General features: G+C 45.1%; 1 protein-coding gene across 3 annotated transcripts; it reads right to left on the bottom strand.

The window, feature by feature from the left end:
- Positions 1-1,376: 1,376 nt before the first annotated feature.
- LOC108933998 (cytospin-A-like) lies at positions 1,377-19,184 on the bottom strand. Of its 3 annotated transcripts, XM_018751469.2 has the most exons (13): positions 18,966-19,184; positions 18,469-18,655; positions 17,167-17,240; positions 15,823-15,998; positions 15,564-15,709; positions 14,939-15,042; positions 9,126-9,201; positions 8,592-8,681; positions 8,032-8,155; positions 6,005-6,107; positions 3,147-3,263; positions 2,268-2,327; positions 1,377-1,854 (listed from the first exon to the last, which is right to left on the bottom strand). In XM_018751469.2, exons 1-13 carry the CDS (start codon positions 18,993-18,995, stop codon positions 1,765-1,767), a joined length of 1,377 nt encoding a protein of 458 aa, XP_018606985.2. In that variant the 5' UTR covers positions 18,996-19,184; the 3' UTR covers positions 1,377-1,764. The 3 variants fall into 3 exon arrangements, with proteins under 3 accessions (XP_018606985.2, XP_018606991.2, XP_018606999.2); XM_018751475.2 differs by lacking the exon at positions 18,966-19,184 and having other exon boundaries at positions 17,167-17,335; positions 18,469-18,536; XM_018751483.2 differs by lacking the exons at positions 18,469-18,655; positions 18,966-19,184 and adding an exon at positions 17,386-17,448.
- Between the last annotated feature and the right edge of the window lie 1,138 nt (positions 19,185-20,322).

Genomic DNA, 20,322 nt, shown 5'->3' with positions numbered 1-20,322 from the left:
GCAGGACTGAGGTTTTCACACTTCTGTGTCTAACATTTTAGCTGAACTTCCTTCTGTTCACACATCTGATCAGTTCATCTTGCTGCACATAGTTTAATGTTAGTGAGAAGGAGTGAAAGCAGCCAATCTCTTGTAAAAGTTCTGCAATATGAACTATGATGGCAAGAGGCTGTAGAGCACTTTGAGCTGTTGCTGCACAACCTAAAGGTTTCTAGTTCAAATCCTCCTTCCTGCTGCAGTACCTTCGAGCACAATGCTAGCCCAGAACTACTTCATTGAGAATATTCTGCTCATTGACTCATCTAGTGCACACTTTTCTCCAAAGCAGCTTACAATCTTAAACTACCTGCAATTATTTACCCCTTTATAGAGCTGGACATATTTTTTTTAAACTGGATCAATTTAGAGTAAGTGCCTTGCTCAATGGTACTGCTGCTGGAAGTGGGATTCAAACCTGTGACCCTTGGGGGGGAGGGGATAAAGGCAGCAGCTCTAACCACTGTGCTACCAGCTACCTATAGATAGACAATTGAAAGTTGTGTTTTGTAGAAAACTAATGCTGTTGATGGTGCAACAAGTAGCACTGGTCTCAAAAATACTGGTTTATGGTTTTGGATGTGGGCTGAAATCCAGCTCCAGGTAGAGTTTGCTTTTTGACCATTTATTTGTCAAAATTTCCACCCACACTCCAAAGATGTACACAAAAGGGACAGTAAATCACTTCTATATCTCCCTCTACCTTGAAAATTTTACTGGAAAGTTTATTACTTATAAATGGAATGTGAAGGGTTTGTCAGTGTTGCACACAAAACTGCTGTATTTCTGAGCCAAAGTTACCATTGTCATGGATTCAGATCCCAAAAGTGTAACTGCTGCTAAACAATTAGTGCTCTTGTTCAAGTTGATGTGTACCTGTGCAGGGAAATGTCTGAAGAGCATTAGTTGAGATTAGAGTAAAAGTTTCATAAATCAGTTTAAATAAAGGAATGTATCTTCTGGACAAAGTAAAATATTGTAAGTACTGAGGTTTAAAATAAATACTGGGTTTACTTTATATCTATCAAAACAGCAGCACATTTAAATGTAAAATACAATATTCCCCACTGCTATGGTAATTTACCTTTTGGATATAAATCAAAATTTTTGGAACTAAAAATTCACTGCATTTGTAGGAAAAGTCAATGATCAGTTTAACACTTTGTATTTTCAGACACCGACCTTAACAAAAATTAACGTAAAAAGAGAAACGGCACCAAAAATAAATTTCAATCGTCTCCCTTCAAGTGTTTCATAGGAGCACTCCATAAATCAAAGGATTTTGTTATTAGAAACCATACAATGCCATTCAGCACAAGCCAAATATACTATTAGGCCTTTATTTTGTCAGCCTGTCCAAATATGGTGACATTGTGACCAAAAATATTCAGAAAACCACATTTTTGTGAAAAGGTATTAAAAATCAACATGCTGAAGAAATCTTTTTTTCTGTTGCCATTTCACTAATATGACCTCTACAGTTAGAATGAAACTGTGAATTTAAGAGTTTTGAACCGTTTAAAAGAAAATAAAAAGGAAAACTACATGCGACTGTATGCTGGACGCAGCCTGTGACGAGATCTTTGTGCAGAATGGACGTGACAGCCCTCTTCCCTGCAGCCACCTCTGTGCTGAGTGGTATCCGGGGTATTTACCACATCATGGCACGGAGTAGGGATGCAGGGGTGGGAGGCCATCTGTCAGTCCTTTGGGCAAAGGGACAGTAATTCAGGTCTCAAAATACTCGTAGACGGAAATGATGTAGGTCATCACGCTCTGCCAGTCGGGTCTCTCCGTCCACATCATCTCATCAACATCCTTGAACCACAAAGCAGAGAAAAACATCACAGCTGTTCTTTTCTTTTCACAGGAAACTTCCAGCAGCAATGCTCACATGTTGCTACAAAAGATTTATTAATACCTATTCCATTTTTGGGCATCACTCATGCCTTGTACTTGTTTTATGATCTCGTACCTTGTGAATATCATGCTTTCAGATACAATTATTAATTTGAAAACTAGCAAAAGACAGTATTTATACAATGTAACCGTATAAAAATCATCTTGTTTAGAGTAAGAAGCCTATTTAGTTAGTTTACAATATGAAGTACACTATATTTTCTAAGGGTGGAACTATAGATTATTTCGAATTTATCAGATGGTATAATTCAGATAGACTTTTGACTTAACTGGCATTAACATTTCTCTTCGCTTTGGCTTTTCGGACTCACCAAAGTGCACTTAATTCCTATACTCTGTGTCACCGTCAAGGCCAGCATCAGATTCCTCCTCTGATAGGAAACAAAAAAAACAACTTTAATTCATTTACCTTTGTAGAGATAGTAACAGAACAAACGTAACGCAACACAAAAACTTTTTTAATTTCTACTGAAATTAATATAGTTTCAGTTAAACACACAGTGCATTCAAATATTCTCCAAATACATCTCAAATAACCTGGGTGAGAACTGTGTGCCAATAGTCACTTTGAATCTGTATTGTGGAAGTGACCCAAAAGAGTGTAACTACATTTACTCATTTAGCTGACACTTTTCTCCAAAGCAACTTACAATGTTCAGGCTACAATTATTTACCCATATATACAGCTGGGTAACGTTAGCAGAGCAATTTTAGGGTAAGTACCTTGCTCAAGGGTATTACAGCCGGAGATAGAACCCGCAACCTTTGGATCCAAAGGCAGCATCTCTAACCACTACAGTACCAGCTGTCCCCACAAAAAGTGTAATTACACTATTACACACAACTAGCAGGCACTACACATTGAAGCCCGTTCCCTCACTGGCTTCGAGTCCAAGGCCCCAGGCAGACGTGGTTTCCTGAATGGTTGTAGAACAGCTCTGACAATTATGAATAAAGCACAAGCAGCATTTTGTACATTTTCAGCTTCATGCACGACCCCTTGAGCTCTGTGTGTGCGTGCCAGTTTGTTTCTGTACCACGTGCAGCGGGTACTGTTGGACACATCAACGTACTGTTTCAGGACCTTCGGGGATGGTAGAGTAATGCTGCCAACCCAAAGGTCACCCTCACGTGGTCCATGAGCAGGATCATGATTTCTAACCTCATCCAATGTGAGCAGTCTTACTTGCCTTGTCCTGGCTGTTTAGCTCCCAGAAAGGGACGTGTTTTGGCAGGTAGGAGTGGAGGATGGCGCAAAAAGCCAGGCCATCATGCCAGCTGCTGCTGAAGTTCTTTATGTGGATGTTCTGGAGGAGAAAGCATAAGAGAGGGAGATTACAAAGAGGTGGTAGACACATGCCGGTCAAACCCCACTTGCTGTGTACCTGCCCCCCTGGTAATTTTTTGGGATCTCACATAGTTACTCGTCAGCTAATATTCTCACTGTTCGCTGCTGATGATATTCTCAAGTTCTAATTTAAAAATGAATAGTTCAGCTTGTTCTTTTTTATTTTTCAACATAAGCTTCACATTTACCCCGGTGTTGACTATAGTAGCTAGTGTGTTTCAGTGCCCAACAGGATTTGGATACGTAACCCTCCGGTGTTCTGTTTGCAGGTATGGCTCAAGCTTATCGGTCACCTTCTTCATCATACGCTTGCTTGAATAAGGGAAATCTGTGCTTTATTATTATTACTTTAAAACTTTTTACCCTTTTTAAAGCTTTGGAAAAATTGGGTTAAAGTGCCATGCCTGGTGATTGACTGATAACACAACATGCTGAAAAAGTGTATTGTTCATAGACACCGCTGTGAGGCTTTAGCCTGTCAGTGATGTGTTTTAGGGTTTGTTCTCAGTATGGGCAGTTGGAGCTTCATTTTCCTTATAGATTTCAGGCACTGGAATCTGCAATACGTTTAATGAAATATTTTCCATACCACAGAGCACCCCCACTCCAAACACTTTCCAAAATACATGCGAGTTCCAGACCTCATGATGTCCATCACTCACCGCCACCCCTAGAGCCCATTACCATTTGGACTGACAGGTGCAATTTTACAACGGAATGTGTGCAGAACTACGCACAACAACACAGCAACACTGCCCAGTACACTCAATGTGCTTTTCAGAGTCCTGTTTGAATAATCAACAAAATCGAAGAGAGACGAGTACATTCCCCAGGAGCAGCTTGGGAAGAATATGGAATATGGACTGACCAGGGCTGACATCGAAGAACCAGTAAGAACATGGATAATAAAATGGATGCATGTTCTTACTGGTTCGAATCACTGGATCATTACAATAAGTTTTAGAGAAACTAGTGAATTTACAAATATACATAAAACAGATAGAAAAAAAAAAAAAAAAAAAAAAAAAAGACCGCTACTTGCCCAGTGAAAAAAATGCAGTCAGTTCTGGCAGTTCCTCTTTTGTCCAGGGATCAGTTTTTACCAGTAGATGATTTCACCAGGAGGAGGACAGTGAATTATTAAACTGAGGACGTACAACTAGAAAGCACCGTTTACTGGGAGTTTCAATTTCAAAAATTTTCAGTGAGCGATTCCATGTCACCATGAACACTCAGCAGTGGCTTCTCCTTGCTCCTTTCTATGGAGTGATTATTTGTTCATAAGATGTGCGGCGTTTACACATCTGGGTACTGATCTTAGACTCTTGTACCATCGTCTATATTCCATCGGTAACTGTAAGCAACACACCACGGCTGAGCTCCTTTTCCTCGACCAACAAATTTGACTTCGTCAACTGGCCATTTTTCTTCTCAGTGCAGCACAGGACCTTGTGACTCAATTTCAGATTGAGTTAAGTAAACACTTTGTGGTAAGAATTTGGTCTGTTTTCCACAGATCAAAACCATGGGGAAAGTGGAACCCGCTGGGATCAACCGAACGACCGAATACCACGAGGCGCAACAAGAACGGACCTATTGTTATCCCAGCATCACTTATGCATTTGCCATGGATAACTTCAGGCCCTAAAAAGCAGGAGACAGGAGCAGAGAGCAGACTAGGGGTACTCATTACAAGAGTCGTGGGGAAGGTCCCGCTGATAGGGTCTGTCCACCCCCTTCTCACCAGTTCCACTGAAAGAGATTCCCAGACCACAACAAGCGGGGTCAGATCCCACAGGGCTGTGACATGTACAGGTCAAGACCAGAGTCACATCTCATGGGAAAATCATGACCTATACAAGACAAATGCTCCAGCAGTATCGAGGGAGGACATTAAAGACACAATTTTTGGGGTCCCACCAAACGCTTCAGTGTGAGGGATAAGCAACGTTTTCATGAACTGCGAAGACAAGACCAAATACAGTCGAGCCTTTTCTTTGTCATTTATTGAGAGACACAAGTTTCATAGTAACTGCTTCATGGTTGTGTCAGACAAACCTTTGCCCTTCTGGCACCAATGCTGAGAATATGTGCTAGTAAAAACACTTCTAGAGATGCAACCCTGATCCAGGAAGTTAAAGAGATCTGCAGGTACGCTTAAGAGCTGCACTGGCGTCGCCCGGTTCATACTCATAATTCCATACAATTGTCCATAGTCGTCAGTTGCAACTCCATCCTTCAGTACTACATGTGATTTAAATTTGCACTGATACCACATTGAGTGTCTTTCCTTTCCACCAACTAGCTGTATCCGTGCGAATTTCCGCACCTGGAAGACGGCTGGACGTTAGTGAAATCTGGCAGACTTCCTGAGGAGAGAGAGCCACGGCTGAAAACCATGGCAACGGCACTAAAGCAAACCAGGTGATCCACGATACCAGAAGCCAAGGTCAATATGTTGACCAGCTCACGCGAGGAAGGGAAAAGCAACTGGTTACCGTCCACGTGTTTGCATATTTCACCCCACACACCAAGGAATATAAATTGGACCACTGTCCACAAAAAAAAGTGAATCAAAGGGGAAAAATTCGGAAAAAAATAAGCGTGGAGGACATGGTTAAAGAAAGGTTAATCGAACAGCGAGAAAAAAGGGAACTGCAACAATGGCTCAATGGCTGCCTCAGTTCTTACGACTCATACCTGGTACCCTCGAGTCTTCCTCTGGCACCACCTGAGTAGCGCGTTCCACCTGGACTCTCCAGTCCTGTGCACCAGTGTTGACCAGGGGTCTGTTTGCTGCTCCCTGAAAGCAAACACCAAAATAAATGTAACACCACCTGAGAGAGGGGTTTTAGTTAACTCATGAAACACCCAACATTGTCAAACCAGGAAAACAAACTCACCTAAAAGGATAAAAAGTTCACAAACCACTTTGAGTGCCCTCTCCTCAGATCAGCTTCTACTAAAAACTCTTCTATAGCCACATTCATGTTTCTGGTATGAGACACTCAAGAAATACATAACGATTTATTATTGAACTACTTAATAAACGATTAGATAAATAAATCAGCCATTCACATGCCCAAGTTCATTTATATGAAGCATCCTGTAAGAAGAACGGTTGCACACAACAGTGTTTGACGGCCTCATGTCTGACGACTCAGCATTTTTTAAAACAAACAGGTTCTTGATTCTAATTACAGGCTAAAATGAATAATGTAAAGAAATTCTATTAACGTAAACCAAATTATTGGGCATCACCTGTGTGCCGCACTATCGTCAAGAGGCAGCGAGAACTTTGCCAGAGTCGTTCTCTGTTTCAGTTAAAGCTGGTGCTTGATCCATGTTGAGTAAACGTTTAGGAATTTGTTTATTAAGTATTTATATGGATGTCAACAGAGACGGTCCCGAGGGAGGCTTCGAGGAACAATCTACTTAACTTTGTAAACAATGCTTCAAACACAGTAAGCAACTTTTCATATTTACAGCCAAATTTAACAACTTTATGGAGGTTTGGCTGTTATTTGTTTTCATATAACATTTGTCAAAGCATCACTGTCAGCCAAGGTTGAAAACATTACCTTATGACAGTTCCGCACATACTTATTTAGTCATCTACGATGAAGAAAATAAATCTACCACCATGAAAAAGGAGTTTTCAAATTACGAGACTGACATGACATCCCTCGCAACTAATTATGGCCCCCGAAATGCTTTGTTAAATCAATCAAAAGAAAGCAAAGTGTTCATTTGGTGATGTTGCTGTAATGTTTTGTGGTTTGTACTTTATAATAGACACAGAGCTGAGACATACAGCACGTATAAAGATGAATGCGTATTTATTTGGCCACCATTTTAAGTCCTTCCCTCACCAACCCTAAGGCTCATGGGTAATGTAGTCTTTCACTGCGAGTATGACAGTCGCAGTCAGGTCCTGATCGATTTTGTTGCAATACACAGGCCTCAGCACCATGGAAATACACCCCCCCAGGCTTCTAGAGCAATGGCAGCACTCTCTCTTTAGAAACTCATTGTTTATGGTCCGCGGGGGTGCGGTGGTGCAGTGGGTTGGACCAGGTCCTACTCTCCAGTGGGTCTGGGGTTCGAGTCCCGCTTGGGGTGTCTTGCGACGGACTGGCGTCCCGTCCTGGGTGTGTCCCCTCCCCCTCTGGCCTTACGCCCTGTGTTGCCGGGTTGGCTCCGGTTCCCCTCGACCCCGTATGGGACAAGCGGTTCTGAAAATGTGTGTGTGTGTTTATGGTCCCAAGGCCACTTTCCACCGCTGCTCCTCCCTGCTGTCGTTAAAGTTAACTGCCAAGCGAAGGTCTCAAAAGTCATTGAAAAAAAACCACATAAATTCCTCCACGAGCTTCAAGGGAACCTCACTGCCGCTGCATTCAGCAAGAACTGGAATTCAACTACATTGAGGAATAAGATGGGGTCTTAACTTGTGGGCAATTTACCACGGTAACATGGTATTCCTCCACCCTCTCGGCCAACTTACTGATGTCATGAAGCGCTGGTCAGTTTAATGTGGTCAGTCCACAGAGGAAATATCAAAGCGAGCGGTTTACGGGAAACTCGGAACATGGTGAATGGGCATCCCATGTGCTGTGTGGGTCTTGAAAGGCCTCTTTCATTAGATAGTGCGGAAATAATTTGTAGAAAAGGGTGACAAAGGAACGAAAGCCAACATATGACCGTGCGAGGGGGTGGGGCGTCCTTACCGGGGGACACCTTGTGACACCGGCACGGCGGATGTGGAGCAGGGCCGTGAAGAAGAGTTCAGGGCCACGGTAGCGCTGTGTGGGTCCACATCCTTCTGGACTTTCTCCCTGCTGCAGCTGGAAACTGGCCATCGCATCACGATGCGGCAACAGCGACACAGAAATGACGAAATATATATTTGACGCGATACCAAATATACAGGCATATAACAGCTTTCTGGTAAGGAGCATTTTTACCAAGCACAGCCGTAGGCAAGTAATTCCACAACACTGTGCTCACGTATACAATTTTTTTAAAAAAATTATTAAATTTACCATTAAATTAACACTTCAATCATTTTCAGCGATTAGCGTTTTATATCCATCGGAATAATTTCCTGGACACTGCATTACACTGACGTCTTATGCAGGGTGTACCCCCTACCCCCCCCAACTGCCTTGTGCTCAGTGATTCTTGGTTAGGCTCTGGACCACCATGACCCTCACCAGGACCAGTGGTTAGAAAAAGTAATTTCTGGACAGGATACATAGTGTACACACCTACACACGGACTAACTAACCTGGGCTGGCTGTGGAGGAGACCACGTCAGACACAACGTCAGCAGCTACACCAAGATCATACACCTGTGATGTGGAGGTGATGTTCTCTGCTGTTGGAGGAAAGGGAGCAGATTGTGAGAAGGATTCGAACCATTCACCTGTAGATCACAAAGAGTCTAAACCACTCACTCCACTAGCTACTTCCCCCAAATGCCCCTCCCGCACTTGCTTTCCAGGGAATTAACATGGTATTTTAGGTTGAGTAGTGTATTTTTTCCCCACTGTCAAAAAGTGAAAAATAAAGAAAATGCTGGAACCCATATCCTATATCCTTATCCCATAAGTATTTGTTTTTAAGATGTCGCACACGTGGTACGCTCAGTAGGTTCCCACTCTTGCCGTTGTGCGAGCCGGGGGTTTGCATCAACAGCAGCGCCACACGATGGCCACTCTTAGAACTTACTGACTAAACACTTAAAGAAGTTTGCAGGAACTACTCCATTCTGCGATTATGATAACCAATAGGAAAGGAAAACATTTCTGAGCTGACTTACCAGATTTGTCGAACACACCGCGTGTAGGGAAGGAGGGGTCATGGGCAACTGGAGGGGTTCCATCAACACAGGGTCTCTGGAAGGGAAACGGAGTCGGAAGCGTGAGGGATCTCGCCCGAAAACTGATGTTCGAGCACTCCGAGTCCAGCACATGGACACAACACAGACGGATGACTCAACCTCCCCAGCATCTGACTCCCCCACCTTTGAAACATCATTAATTCTTAACAAAAGGAGAACAGCAGAGTGAACTTACATCGGACAACTTGCTTAATCATATCAAACTGACACTTTCATGCATTACCGAAGTATTTCATTAAGTCATATTGTGATTTATAAAAAGCTGCCCATTACTATGAATGCATAGTGATGAAATCAATGTCAAGTCATAGAATTAACCGCCGAACACAAGTTCACCTCTTGAAATGATCAGGGCACCCTTCTAGTACCTTCTCCTTATGACCAATAAAAGCCCTCTGCTGCACTGGATGAATATAATGCATTCAGTAATGTTCTAAAAGGAGTCTGATGTTAACACTGATTAAAAATCTAAACATTTCCTTTAGGGCTTTTGACCTTCTCCTCTCAATAACATTAGTCCCTTCCTCCCCCCCCACCAGTCTGTGTCACAGGGTGAGCGCAGATCAATAATCGGCTTCCTAGGTTCAGACATATTTCATATTTGTCCTCGATAATATAGACTTGTGACCTAAAGGCCGCCAATTCAAATCCAAGGAAGAGCCTTTCAAGAAGGTACTTCACCTGAATTACTCTGCTAAAATATCCAGCTGTTCTTAATGGGTAAAACCACAAGCTGCTTTGGATAAAAAATAGCAGCTAAGCAATAAAATGAATAAAAATTAAGTGTACTAACAATGTCGCTAAGGAAACCCTAACCCATCATTTTTAAGTTGGGATTTAACCTCAGTGTTTTCTGTTTGTATGAAGATAAGGAGTTATTAAAAGCAAATATTTTTCAATTACCCGGAGAAGCGATCACAAAGATAGGTCCAAAATCGTGTCTCTTCCCATTCTGCCAAAGGCAAATAAAACACATAGTTGGCTGAAAATATGTATAAAGGCCTTTGAGCAGGAGAACAAGTCACATCTGTTGAGTCGGGCAGAACGTGCGTAAAAAGCGTTTCGTCCAGGGGGTCGAGCCGAGCGCCTCAAAGGCCGTCTTTCTCCAAGAGCGGGCACCGCCGTGTCCTGTGATTCCCCGAGACGGACAGTAGGACAGTTGGTGGGGGGTGGTGGCGGGGGGGTCAGCCACTCCTCACAGAAGAAGAGTGAAGATGACTGTAGTGTCCCATGTTCTCTCCAGGTGTTTCGACCATGGCCTCAAGCACAAGGCACAAAAATAACTGAGCCGAGACCTCCCGTGGACGACACTCCTTCGGCAGATCGCACTGGTTCTCTGGACAGAACCCGGTGAGGGTTCGCTGACCTGTGCTCTTCTACAGACTTCTACGGAAATCCATTCCATTCCTTCCTGTCCCTGCACTTGTCGTATGTATGTATGTTTTTTTTTGTCTACTATACACTATGAGCTATTAGGAACCGAAGTCAAATTCCCTGTATGTGTGTGCACTTACATTTAAATTTATTTTCCAGATGCTTTTCTCCAAAGCGACTTACAATGGATACTAAGTAGTGTTATCACCCCACACACCTTATTCACCGCAGTGACTTACACTGCTAGATAGACCACTTACAATGGGTCACTCATCCATACATCAGTGGAACACACTCTCTCTCTCTCTCTCTCTCTCTCTCTCTCTCTCTCTCTCTCTCTCTCTCTCTCTCTGTCACTCACACACTATGGGGGAACCCGAACAGCATGTCTTTGGACTGTGGGAGGAAACCAGAGCACCCGGAGGAAACCCACGCAGACACGGGGAGAACGTGGAAACTCCATACAGACTGAGCGGGCATCGAACCCTCATTCTCTCGCACCACCCAGGCGCTGTAACACAACAGTGCTACTCGCAGTGCCACCATGATGACCACACTTGGCCAAATAAATTGGATTTGAATTCTGATTCTGACAAATCAACGCTGATAAGTTAAATTTCAAAATTTCAGATACTCAAAGCCTATTTCTCATTATTTTCATTGAAGAAAAATAGTGCATTCCCAGCCCGTCCAAAAACCCCAAACGTCGCTAAAATACCGTATAAAACCTATACAACTACAAAACTCAAGATTTAAGTAGAACATAAAACAAATACATTTGTATATATAGCAGACACTTTTCTCCAAAGCTACCCTGTGATGGTTTGGCATCCTGCCAAGGGTGTAAATCCCATCAGCCTTGTGCCCAGTGCTTCCAGAATATTCTTCAGATCATCGTGACCCTGATCAGGACAAGCAGTTATTGAAAACGGACAGCATCGTACATCTCAGAAAACAATACAAAAGTGCATTACACCTGTTACTTTCCATTCCCGTTTCCAGACCATGCTCCATAAACCCAGGGCATTTTTTTTCCCCCCCTCACTGTTCTTTATAAATTGATCAGTTCTCCATAAGATGAGCAGGAAACCAAGCAGGGATCCCCTGAGGGTGTCTTATTTATTGTGAACAACTATCTAAAACTGCGCACTGCCAATAAAATGCACATACGTACCTGAAGGACCACCGGCTACACTTTTCGTACTAATTGCTCTGCAGTCATTCAGATGAAATACACAATGTGGTTGACAAACACTCGTGGAATTTCAATCACTTCCCACAAAGCCCCCCTCTCACATTCCTAACACCGCAACATACCGGATGCAGACGTGCCAACTGCAGTACATTGTGGTACTTCTGCTTCAATCACGCGACATGCAACTTTCGCATTTTTAGGACACACTTTGGATATATTTCGTTAAGCAGATTTTTTTTTTTTTTTTGTTCGTTCCGTAAATCAAAAACCAAGAGCTCTTTTGGATAAAAAGAGTTTGTAAATTGAGGAATGCCTGCACTTTTAAAACATGTGCAACAACCAGTGAGGATTCTCTCTTGCTTGCCAAAACAGGTTGAATTGCAAAGTTTATTTGTGTTCACATTAGGAGTTACTCCCAGTATCAGGCTCTTGTTCGACCCCAAGAAAGCAGTTAAGGTCACTTAGCCTGAACTAAATGAATCTGCTGACAGCTCTTCAGCTTTGTTCAACTTTTCCAAAACGGTGGCAGCAAAGAACTGACGGATGAGCTGGGAAAGAGTTCCTTCCCCATGTCCATCTGGGACGGGGGTAGTGAGAAACTTCAGCCGTGACAAACGGCAGCAGGAAGAGGAAGGAATGGTGCGATGCTGGAACACGAGAGGAAAAAAAAAGCACCGAATGGGGTCTGTCTGTGAGATGATGACAAAAGCCAGGCCTCCTCTTTCCCCACGACTAAGGCAGCAAAGTCACATGCCAGAAGACAGCTGGGACAGCAAGACTTCCCGCAATGTTTCCACTCGTCAGTGTGACTGGACATAGCATTCTGGTTACCGTGGTTACCGAGAGTGCTGGGCTGCATGCCAATACGGGATTGCATTTTTCCTAAACAAATTATCATGGCATTCTCAGCGTTGAACTTCTGGACGACATGCAACGATGGGGGTAACGTTTTGCACTCGGTAAATCTTCATAACAGTCGTGAATTTTGCGTCTTTTCCGCTCAAACAACGGCTTTCTGTTTCCAGAGGCCTCCTGAGGAAATCCTTCACTTATCATCCCGTATCTCCCGAGACTTGAACATTGTTGAATGCACATTTTGGGAAGCAGGCAGATGGGATGACTATACCTCACCCTGGGGATGTGTCACATGGGATTCTTCAGAAGCAAAATTATCAATGTCGGGCAAAAAAAAAAAAAAAAAAAAAAAAAAAAAAAAAATCCACCTAGATTCACGATCCTTTTACAAAAACAGATCTCTCAACGCAAACGCTTCCGTGAAATGCCGACAAACACGAGGACACATCGAGTTTTCTCCCTCACGGCATTATTCCAGGCTACCGCTTCCATGAAGACACATCTCACCCTGGTTGCCACCTCCCACAAACTAAGGGACCTTCAACAAGCCCGTACATTGTTCCGGGGATGACGGTAGCGTGTTCAGCAGAGGGAGTGGGTTCCTGGACACACAGTAAAAGGTTGTTGTATATATCATTTTTACCGCCATGTCAAAAAAATGGTGAGTTTCAACCTCCAAAGAAAAAAAAAACTTTGACCTCTTCAATACCAACTTCTATAAATATCTGCAACGACGACACTTTTAACTTTATTCTTGTTAAATCACAACCCAAAGTCCTTTTCCGATGGCGTTACTGTATGTAGACTACTTTTACACGTTGGGCAAAGAAATGTATTTTAATGTTGTGGTCGACACCAGAAGTTGTCTCTGTAAACATGTGGATGTCTGAGGTGTTTAAATTTCTTGCACTTGAAAAACTGACATTTCATTTGTCTGACAATTATAAGGAATTATGCAATATCGGGACACGCTTCCGGAAGTTACTAGAAAGTGTTACATAATCATCGCTGTGATGCACTGTGGCCTGAGCCCTCGCTCTGTGTACGTGGTCATATTTTCTATATCCTCAGTGTAGTGTCTGTAGATACATTCGGTGCTGCTTGAAAGTGTGTGAAGGCCTCGTTTCCCCTCTTTTGCCACGAAATGATTATTTAATGAGAACCAGTCTTTCTCATTTGACATAACAGCTGTGTAACGACCACTTAAATCATGTTCCTTTAGAGGAAATCAAGTGTGCAGTAGAAACATGCAAGTAATGAAGGTGTAAAAATAAGTGAAGCCCGAGCTGTATTAATTAAACTGAGTAGAATCAAATGTGGAAATCACACTCATTCATTGCGTAAGTTTTTTGGTTGGGACCTGAACAGCATGTCTGGAGTGTGGGAGGAAACCAGAGCACCCGGAGGAAACCCACACAGACACGGGGAGAACATGCAAACGCCACACAGACTGAGCGGGGATCGAACCCACGTCCTCTCGCACCACCGAGGTGCTGTGGGACAACAGCGCTACTTGCTGTGCCACTGTGTCGCATGAACAATGACATCCGAATAATGTTGAAATACTTTCAAGCAGCACTGTATGCTGATGTGACCCTGTGCTTTTCCTAAATAAAAAAGAAATCAAAATCCTACTGTGAAAAATCCTGCCGAACACCAACTAGCGCTCCCATGAAAATTTTTATAACTGACTGCTTTGTGAAATTAAATTGTGTCTGCGTGTTTCAGCCTTGGTGTATTACTGTGTGACACCATTTAAGGGCTGCCCTAATAAACGGTTTACCGTGCTCAGAGAGAGGTATCACCGAGAGATACAATTGCATTTATTCATTTCACAGATCCTTTTCTCCAAAGCATCTTATAATGACAACTATCCAGTATTTATGTGACACCTTCATCCAAGGCCACGTACAGCATTTGAAACACTACAGCAAATTGCCTCCAGTCAGTCTCCCTACAGTCAGGCACCTATACTCCAGACTAGCGTAAAACACACACACAGACACACACACACACACGCTATGAATAATATAGAGTCACCAATTAAGCTGGAATGTACTATATCTTTTTGGACCGTGAGAGGAAACCAGAGCACCCAGAGAAAACCCTCATAAACAGAGCGACAAAATTCAAACTTCACTCAGGCCGAGTTGGGATCGAACCCGTGTCCGGTCGCACAGCCCAGGGACTATGACACACCAGCACCACCTGCTGCCACCAGCTCCCACCATTGTTCTCTGTTAGGTGACAGTTCTGACAGAGACCCTTAAATACAGAAGATCATGGTGGCTCCATGGGCTCTGCTTACCTGAAGGGGGTAGACAGTGGCTGCTGGTGGGCTCTTCAGGGGGCTGCAGCTGAAAGGTGTCCCGACTGACGCTGCGGCCAAACAACTGGGGCCCGGTGTTGGACCTACAGGGATAAAAAAAAAATACTAGAGATGAAGCATCTATTTGAACGTTGCTTCCGTCCGTATTGCTAACATAGTTGTACTGTATACGCTGTCATCTGTCTGTCCATCCGTCCACCCATTGCTCCATACTGAGAAACTCTCATCCAGACCAAGGTCACGGAGATCCAGAACCAACCCTGGGGAAGACAGGGGCAAGACAGCATCCATCCTGGATGGGATGCAAGGGCATCACAAGTCTCACACACACACACACACACACACACACACACACTTCAGCTTGACCCGTTCACCTGAAACACTTGCCTTTGCACTGTGGGAGGAAACAGGGGCGTTGAGAGGAAACCCACATGAACAAGAAGGACACGTGTGCGACAAGCTAAGACCACGCAGACTGAAGCTGGGACGCGTTTCCTACTTGCTGCACCACCATGGTGCCTAAGTAAGCGCATGTGGGATGGATCACCAGTTCCTGCTGCAACTTCCTGGGGGAACGCAGATGTAGAAGTGGAACGTTGGACACCTTGCGAGACGCAGTCGAAGGACCTGATGAGGCTCCTGACGTTAGGCGAGGAGAACGTGGAGCACCAGCGGTTGGGCCTCGTCCCCGAGCTCAGAGCACACGGGTCTCTCGTGTGGGTGTGCACCTGGGCCCTCTCCTCGGCTGCCCTGTTCACACACACACACATGCACGCACGCACGCATACACACTGTTTAAAGAGACACACACAGTTCAAACAAACACATCTCTTGCTGACACACACACACTTACGAGACTCTACCTGTGGTTCCTTTGCTCCTCCAGTTCTCGGCTCAACTCATCGTTCTCCCGCCGGGCCTGGAGGAGGCGCCGCCTTAGAGCCTCCACCTCGTCCTTTGCGCTGCAGGCAATGTCACCGGCCACCACCACGGCCGCGTGCAGATCGGCGCGGAGCCGGTCCCACTCGGCCGACTCGTCCTGCAACGGGGATCCGGGACAAACGCTGGGAAACACGACCACGACCGCAGCTGCTCTCGTGGGTGGATCCAGAACTCAAAACCCTCCCGTTCAAAGTGCACCGCTGTCCTACACTCTAGTCCGGTGTCGCGCCGCTTAAAGAAATTAAAGTGAATTGGAAAAGGAGTTCAGCGGCAACTTTGACTCATAAAACGTGGGAGAAACGCGAAGGACGACGGTCGTCTCCGGTCATTTTGGGCACGGGAGCCGCGTTTCGATTACGTTTGGCTCGCGGTCACGCATCTATCGGCGCAACTCACGCACGTCAGTGCTGTAGGAGGCATCTCGTCAAATTTACATTAGCTCACATTTCTAAAAATCAGCAGCGCTGGGGAACGCCGCTGGATCCGTACACGTCCCGTGTCAGGAAACGGGCTGAGAAAATCGCAGGGGACCCCTCGCACCCGACTCACTGTCCGTTTACCCTACTTCCCTTGGGCAGGCGACACAGACTACCAAACAAGAACTACCAGACACCAAAACACCTTTCCTGGCAGCCATAAAGATTCTAAACACCCTGTTATAACCTCAATCTACACTGGACTTTTTACTAGTACTGTTCCATACTTGTGCAACATTACACCCATGTGCAATATGTTTCTTTATGTCTTTTGAGTAACATCATACCCATGTACAATAGGTTTTTATATCTTGTGAGCAAAATCATGCTACATATGTACAATATGTAGTAGACTCTACTATTACTGTCATTTCAAGTATTTTCCCCTACTTTGTGCAAAATCATGCGCATGTGCAATGTGTTCTCTAAATAACTGACAATCACTGCACTATAATGTCGCTTTATGATACAGGTCAACACGTACTTTTTTCTATGCTTGGTCATTTAGTTGTGTTCTGTCTGCATTGTACTATGTTCTTGTCTGCTGCATTATCCATAATCATGTTTGTATTAGTCTATGCCTAGTTCCGTATGTGCGTAGGTAGCCTGTATGTGTCAATGTGCACTGTAGGTTTGCGCTAAACCGGAAATAAATTCCTTGTATGCTCACGTATACTTGGCCAATTAAGATGATTCTGAGTGACTGGGATGTAAAGGTGGGCGGGGAAATACTGAAAAATTTTGCCTCCCATTGCTACCGTTTCCATTGGTCCATGTGACAAATTTTACCTTGTATTTTCGCTGCAGAGCCTTAATCTCGCGATCCATGTCACGTTTCTCGTCCTGTAGCTTCCGGACAAAATCTGACGGGAAAAGGCGTCACATGTATGAACGGCATCTTTTTTTGTGTGTGATACAGCTCCCTAGTTGTTCGCTGTGAAATTCAACGGGAAAAAACCTGAAAAAAATCAGGTGAGAATTTCTTAAAATGCAATAACAAGGACTTACACAAGCAATATTACAAGAAGACATTTTAGAAAGACATTTGAGGAAAGGCCCCAGAGGAGTCACAGCGCTCCAGTAGAACAGTTACTGCGGTCATTCTTTCCATTGCCTGAGGTATGAAATGTTAAAATGCGCTGCAACTGAGCCCCCTTGTGGTCATTCTAACGCATTACTCCCCCCTTGTGGTCATTCTAACGCATTACTCCCCCCTTGTGGTCATTCTGTGACGTCCCACCCTTGTGGTCATTCTAACGCAATAGCGCCCCCTTGTGGTCATTCTAACGCATTACTGCCCCCTTGTGGAAATTCTGTGACGTCCCACCCTTGTGGTCATTCTAACGCATTAGCGCCCCCTTGTGGTCATTCTACTGCGTTTCTCAGGGGAGCAATCAGCGCCTTATTTATTTCTGCGTACATACAGCATTCTAACGCCCAGGGCCGTTTCCTGCTAGAAGCGGTGATTTTGAGCCACCAGGGGGCGCTCGTGAGCTCCGTTTTCCCACTTCGGCCAAAATATTCTCAGAATTTTAGCGATTTCTATTTACTATAATTTACTTACTATATTTACTTTCTCTATATATTTCAACGTCGCAAATCAGAGTGTCTGAGTACTTATGAAAACATCATATTTCAGTTTTTTATTTAAAAAAAAAGTGATGCAAAACTGAAGTTGACTTCAGAAAAGTTCATTTTGAGTACAACTATTTTGAATTGCAATATTAAGTATCATTTCGTTATCCAGAAAATGTGCGGTTTTGTCGAGGGTCGGAATAATTTTGCAAGGCGCTGCATGCGGTGCATAAGAGTGAAAGGCCAGACAGGAGACGGTCAGGAAACGGCGAGGAAACGGATAGCAGGCAGACGGGAAACGGACAGGAAAGACCGCGAACTGATGACACGGAGGCGACACGCAAACGCACCACAGTTAATGAAATCCAGGTGAACAGAATGAATGCAGGGGACTCGTGTCGGTAGAGGAGAGGAAAGCAGGGTCACGCTGACGGTGACGACGGTTCTGTTCAGGTTCTGCTCCACACCACCACCACCACCACCCACTCCCTACAGGAAGCAGCTGACCGAACTCACCCTCCAACGCCGCGATGTTCAGGTTGTCGTGCAGCTTCACGGCCCGGTGCTGCTCCACCTCGTCCTCCAGCTCAAAGACGACCTCCTTCAGGTGTTCCAACCGGACCTGCTTCTCCTCCAGGTTGGCAGCGTGCAGCGCCGCCTCCCGCTGGGCCTCCTCGCGATGAGCGGCGAAGTCCTCCTTGAGCTGTTTGAGGAGTTAAGGGCGAGGTCATGAAGACACAGCCACGAGTCAATGGACGGACGGACGGACGGACGGACGGACACACACACACACACACACACACACAATTTATTACGATGTTCTGTGTAACCCAGACTGAGTCCCCTATGGACCTCGAACACCCATCCTGACTTGTTGGTTCCTACATTTAAGGTCTCGACCCCAATTGACCAGATACAGTCCATCACAGTGAAGTGCGTTTGTTCCAGATCTTTCCTTGGCTTCAGCACGAAGACGCCGAACGGGTGCAAGTCAACGGAGGGTTCAGAGTCACCTCGTCAAAGCGCTCCTGGAGATGCGTCATCTCTCCCCGTGTCTTCTCCAGCTCCTCCCGCAGCGCCGCACGCACGCATCGCGCCCCCTCTCCGCCCGCTCGGAAGCGAGCGGCACCAGAAGGGCGGAGCGGGACGGGGTCCCGGGCGCCACCGTAACGAGCCTCGTCATCCCGAGGACGGCCGACCCCGCCGGTCCCTTTACCGACTTCGCCCGCGCGGCGGGGAGGACCCGAAGACCCCCGAAGCTTCATGGGGTGCCGCTCATCCAACAGCTGGGCACCTCTGGCCCCCCTTGCGACACCCCGGGGTCCCGCACAGCCACCAGCTGGGGAAGCTGCTCACGGCGACCGGAGATGGACTCCTTTGCTACGGAGTGTGTCCACGACCTGGCTGTAGAACCTGAGACAAGAGAGTCCAGCACACAAGAAAATAACTTGTCACTTTTGAACCTCACTAGAAGGACGGTCAACTATATAATTCTAAATAAAACGCACACATTTCTGAACCGCTTGTCCCAGACAGGGTCGCGGGGAACCGGAGCCTACCCCGTTACAGAAATTCCAACATAGTTCAACGTACATCAGCAAAATATGGCAACTCTTTATAAATTAACTCAGTGTATCATATTTATATGTGCAACATTTATATAATGTACTGATAAACTTACGTACCACATATGAATGGGCATTGATATATCACATATGGATACATTGAGATATTTATGTAACACACACTGATAGATTCATATATCACATATTGACACATTGATACTGCCTGAAAGACACGTGGTTTATTTTAATAATGGCGCAGCGTTCATACGGGAGCTACTGGGGGGGGCACCTCACCGCGCTCGCTGGGATCAGGCCTCGTACGGCTCCTAAACGCACCGCCCTCCCCAGCTGCTCTGGTCCCACGCCTCACCTGGCAGAAAAAGAGGGCACAGCGGGATGGGCGACGAGCGCAATAAGGTTTCCACGTTACAACTGCTTGAACCTTTGGACCAGCAAGTTGTTCTTCCAGAAATTTTGTTCCATCTTACACTTTTGGCTGATGCCTTAGTTCAAATTCAAGGGGCGGCTGGCAGGGTAGTGCTTAGACCTACTGCCTTTGCATAGGAAAGGTTCGATTCCACATCCTACCGTTGTACCCTTGATCGAGGTACATACCCTGAATTGCTCCGGTAAAAATTCCCCACCCACGTAAAGAGGTAAACTGCTCAACAGTAAGCAGGTTTGGAGAAAAGCATCAGCTGAACAGAAAGGTGGCAAATATTAAATGTCTTCATAATGAATTACCTATTCAGGTATTCCGGTAGGGTCTTTACTGGAGGAATCGAGTGCCAGACTCAAGGGTACA

This window comes from Scleropages formosus, chromosome 6, assembly GCF_900964775.1.
Source record: "Scleropages formosus chromosome 6, fSclFor1.1, whole genome shotgun sequence".
Classification (NCBI taxonomy): domain Eukaryota; kingdom Metazoa; phylum Chordata; class Actinopteri; order Osteoglossiformes; family Osteoglossidae; genus Scleropages; species Scleropages formosus.
The sequence above is the reverse complement of the archived record's forward strand: the minus strand, read 5'-3'. Positions and strand labels throughout refer to the sequence as shown.

Bases quoted from the DNA above. Each gene is read 5' to 3' on its own strand.
- LOC108933998 (XM_018751469.2), bottom strand. From the start codon at position 18,995: ATGACGCATCTCCAGGAGCGCTTTGACGAG. The intron at 15,999-17,166 runs GTAAAATTTGTC...TCCCCGTTGCAG, and splicing joins CTCTGCAGCGAAAATACAAG to GACGAGTCGGCCGAGTGGGA. The intron at 15,710-15,822 runs GTAGAGTCTCGT...GTGTGTGAACAG, and splicing joins GAGGAGCAAAGGAACCACAG to GGCAGCCGAGGAGAGGGCCC.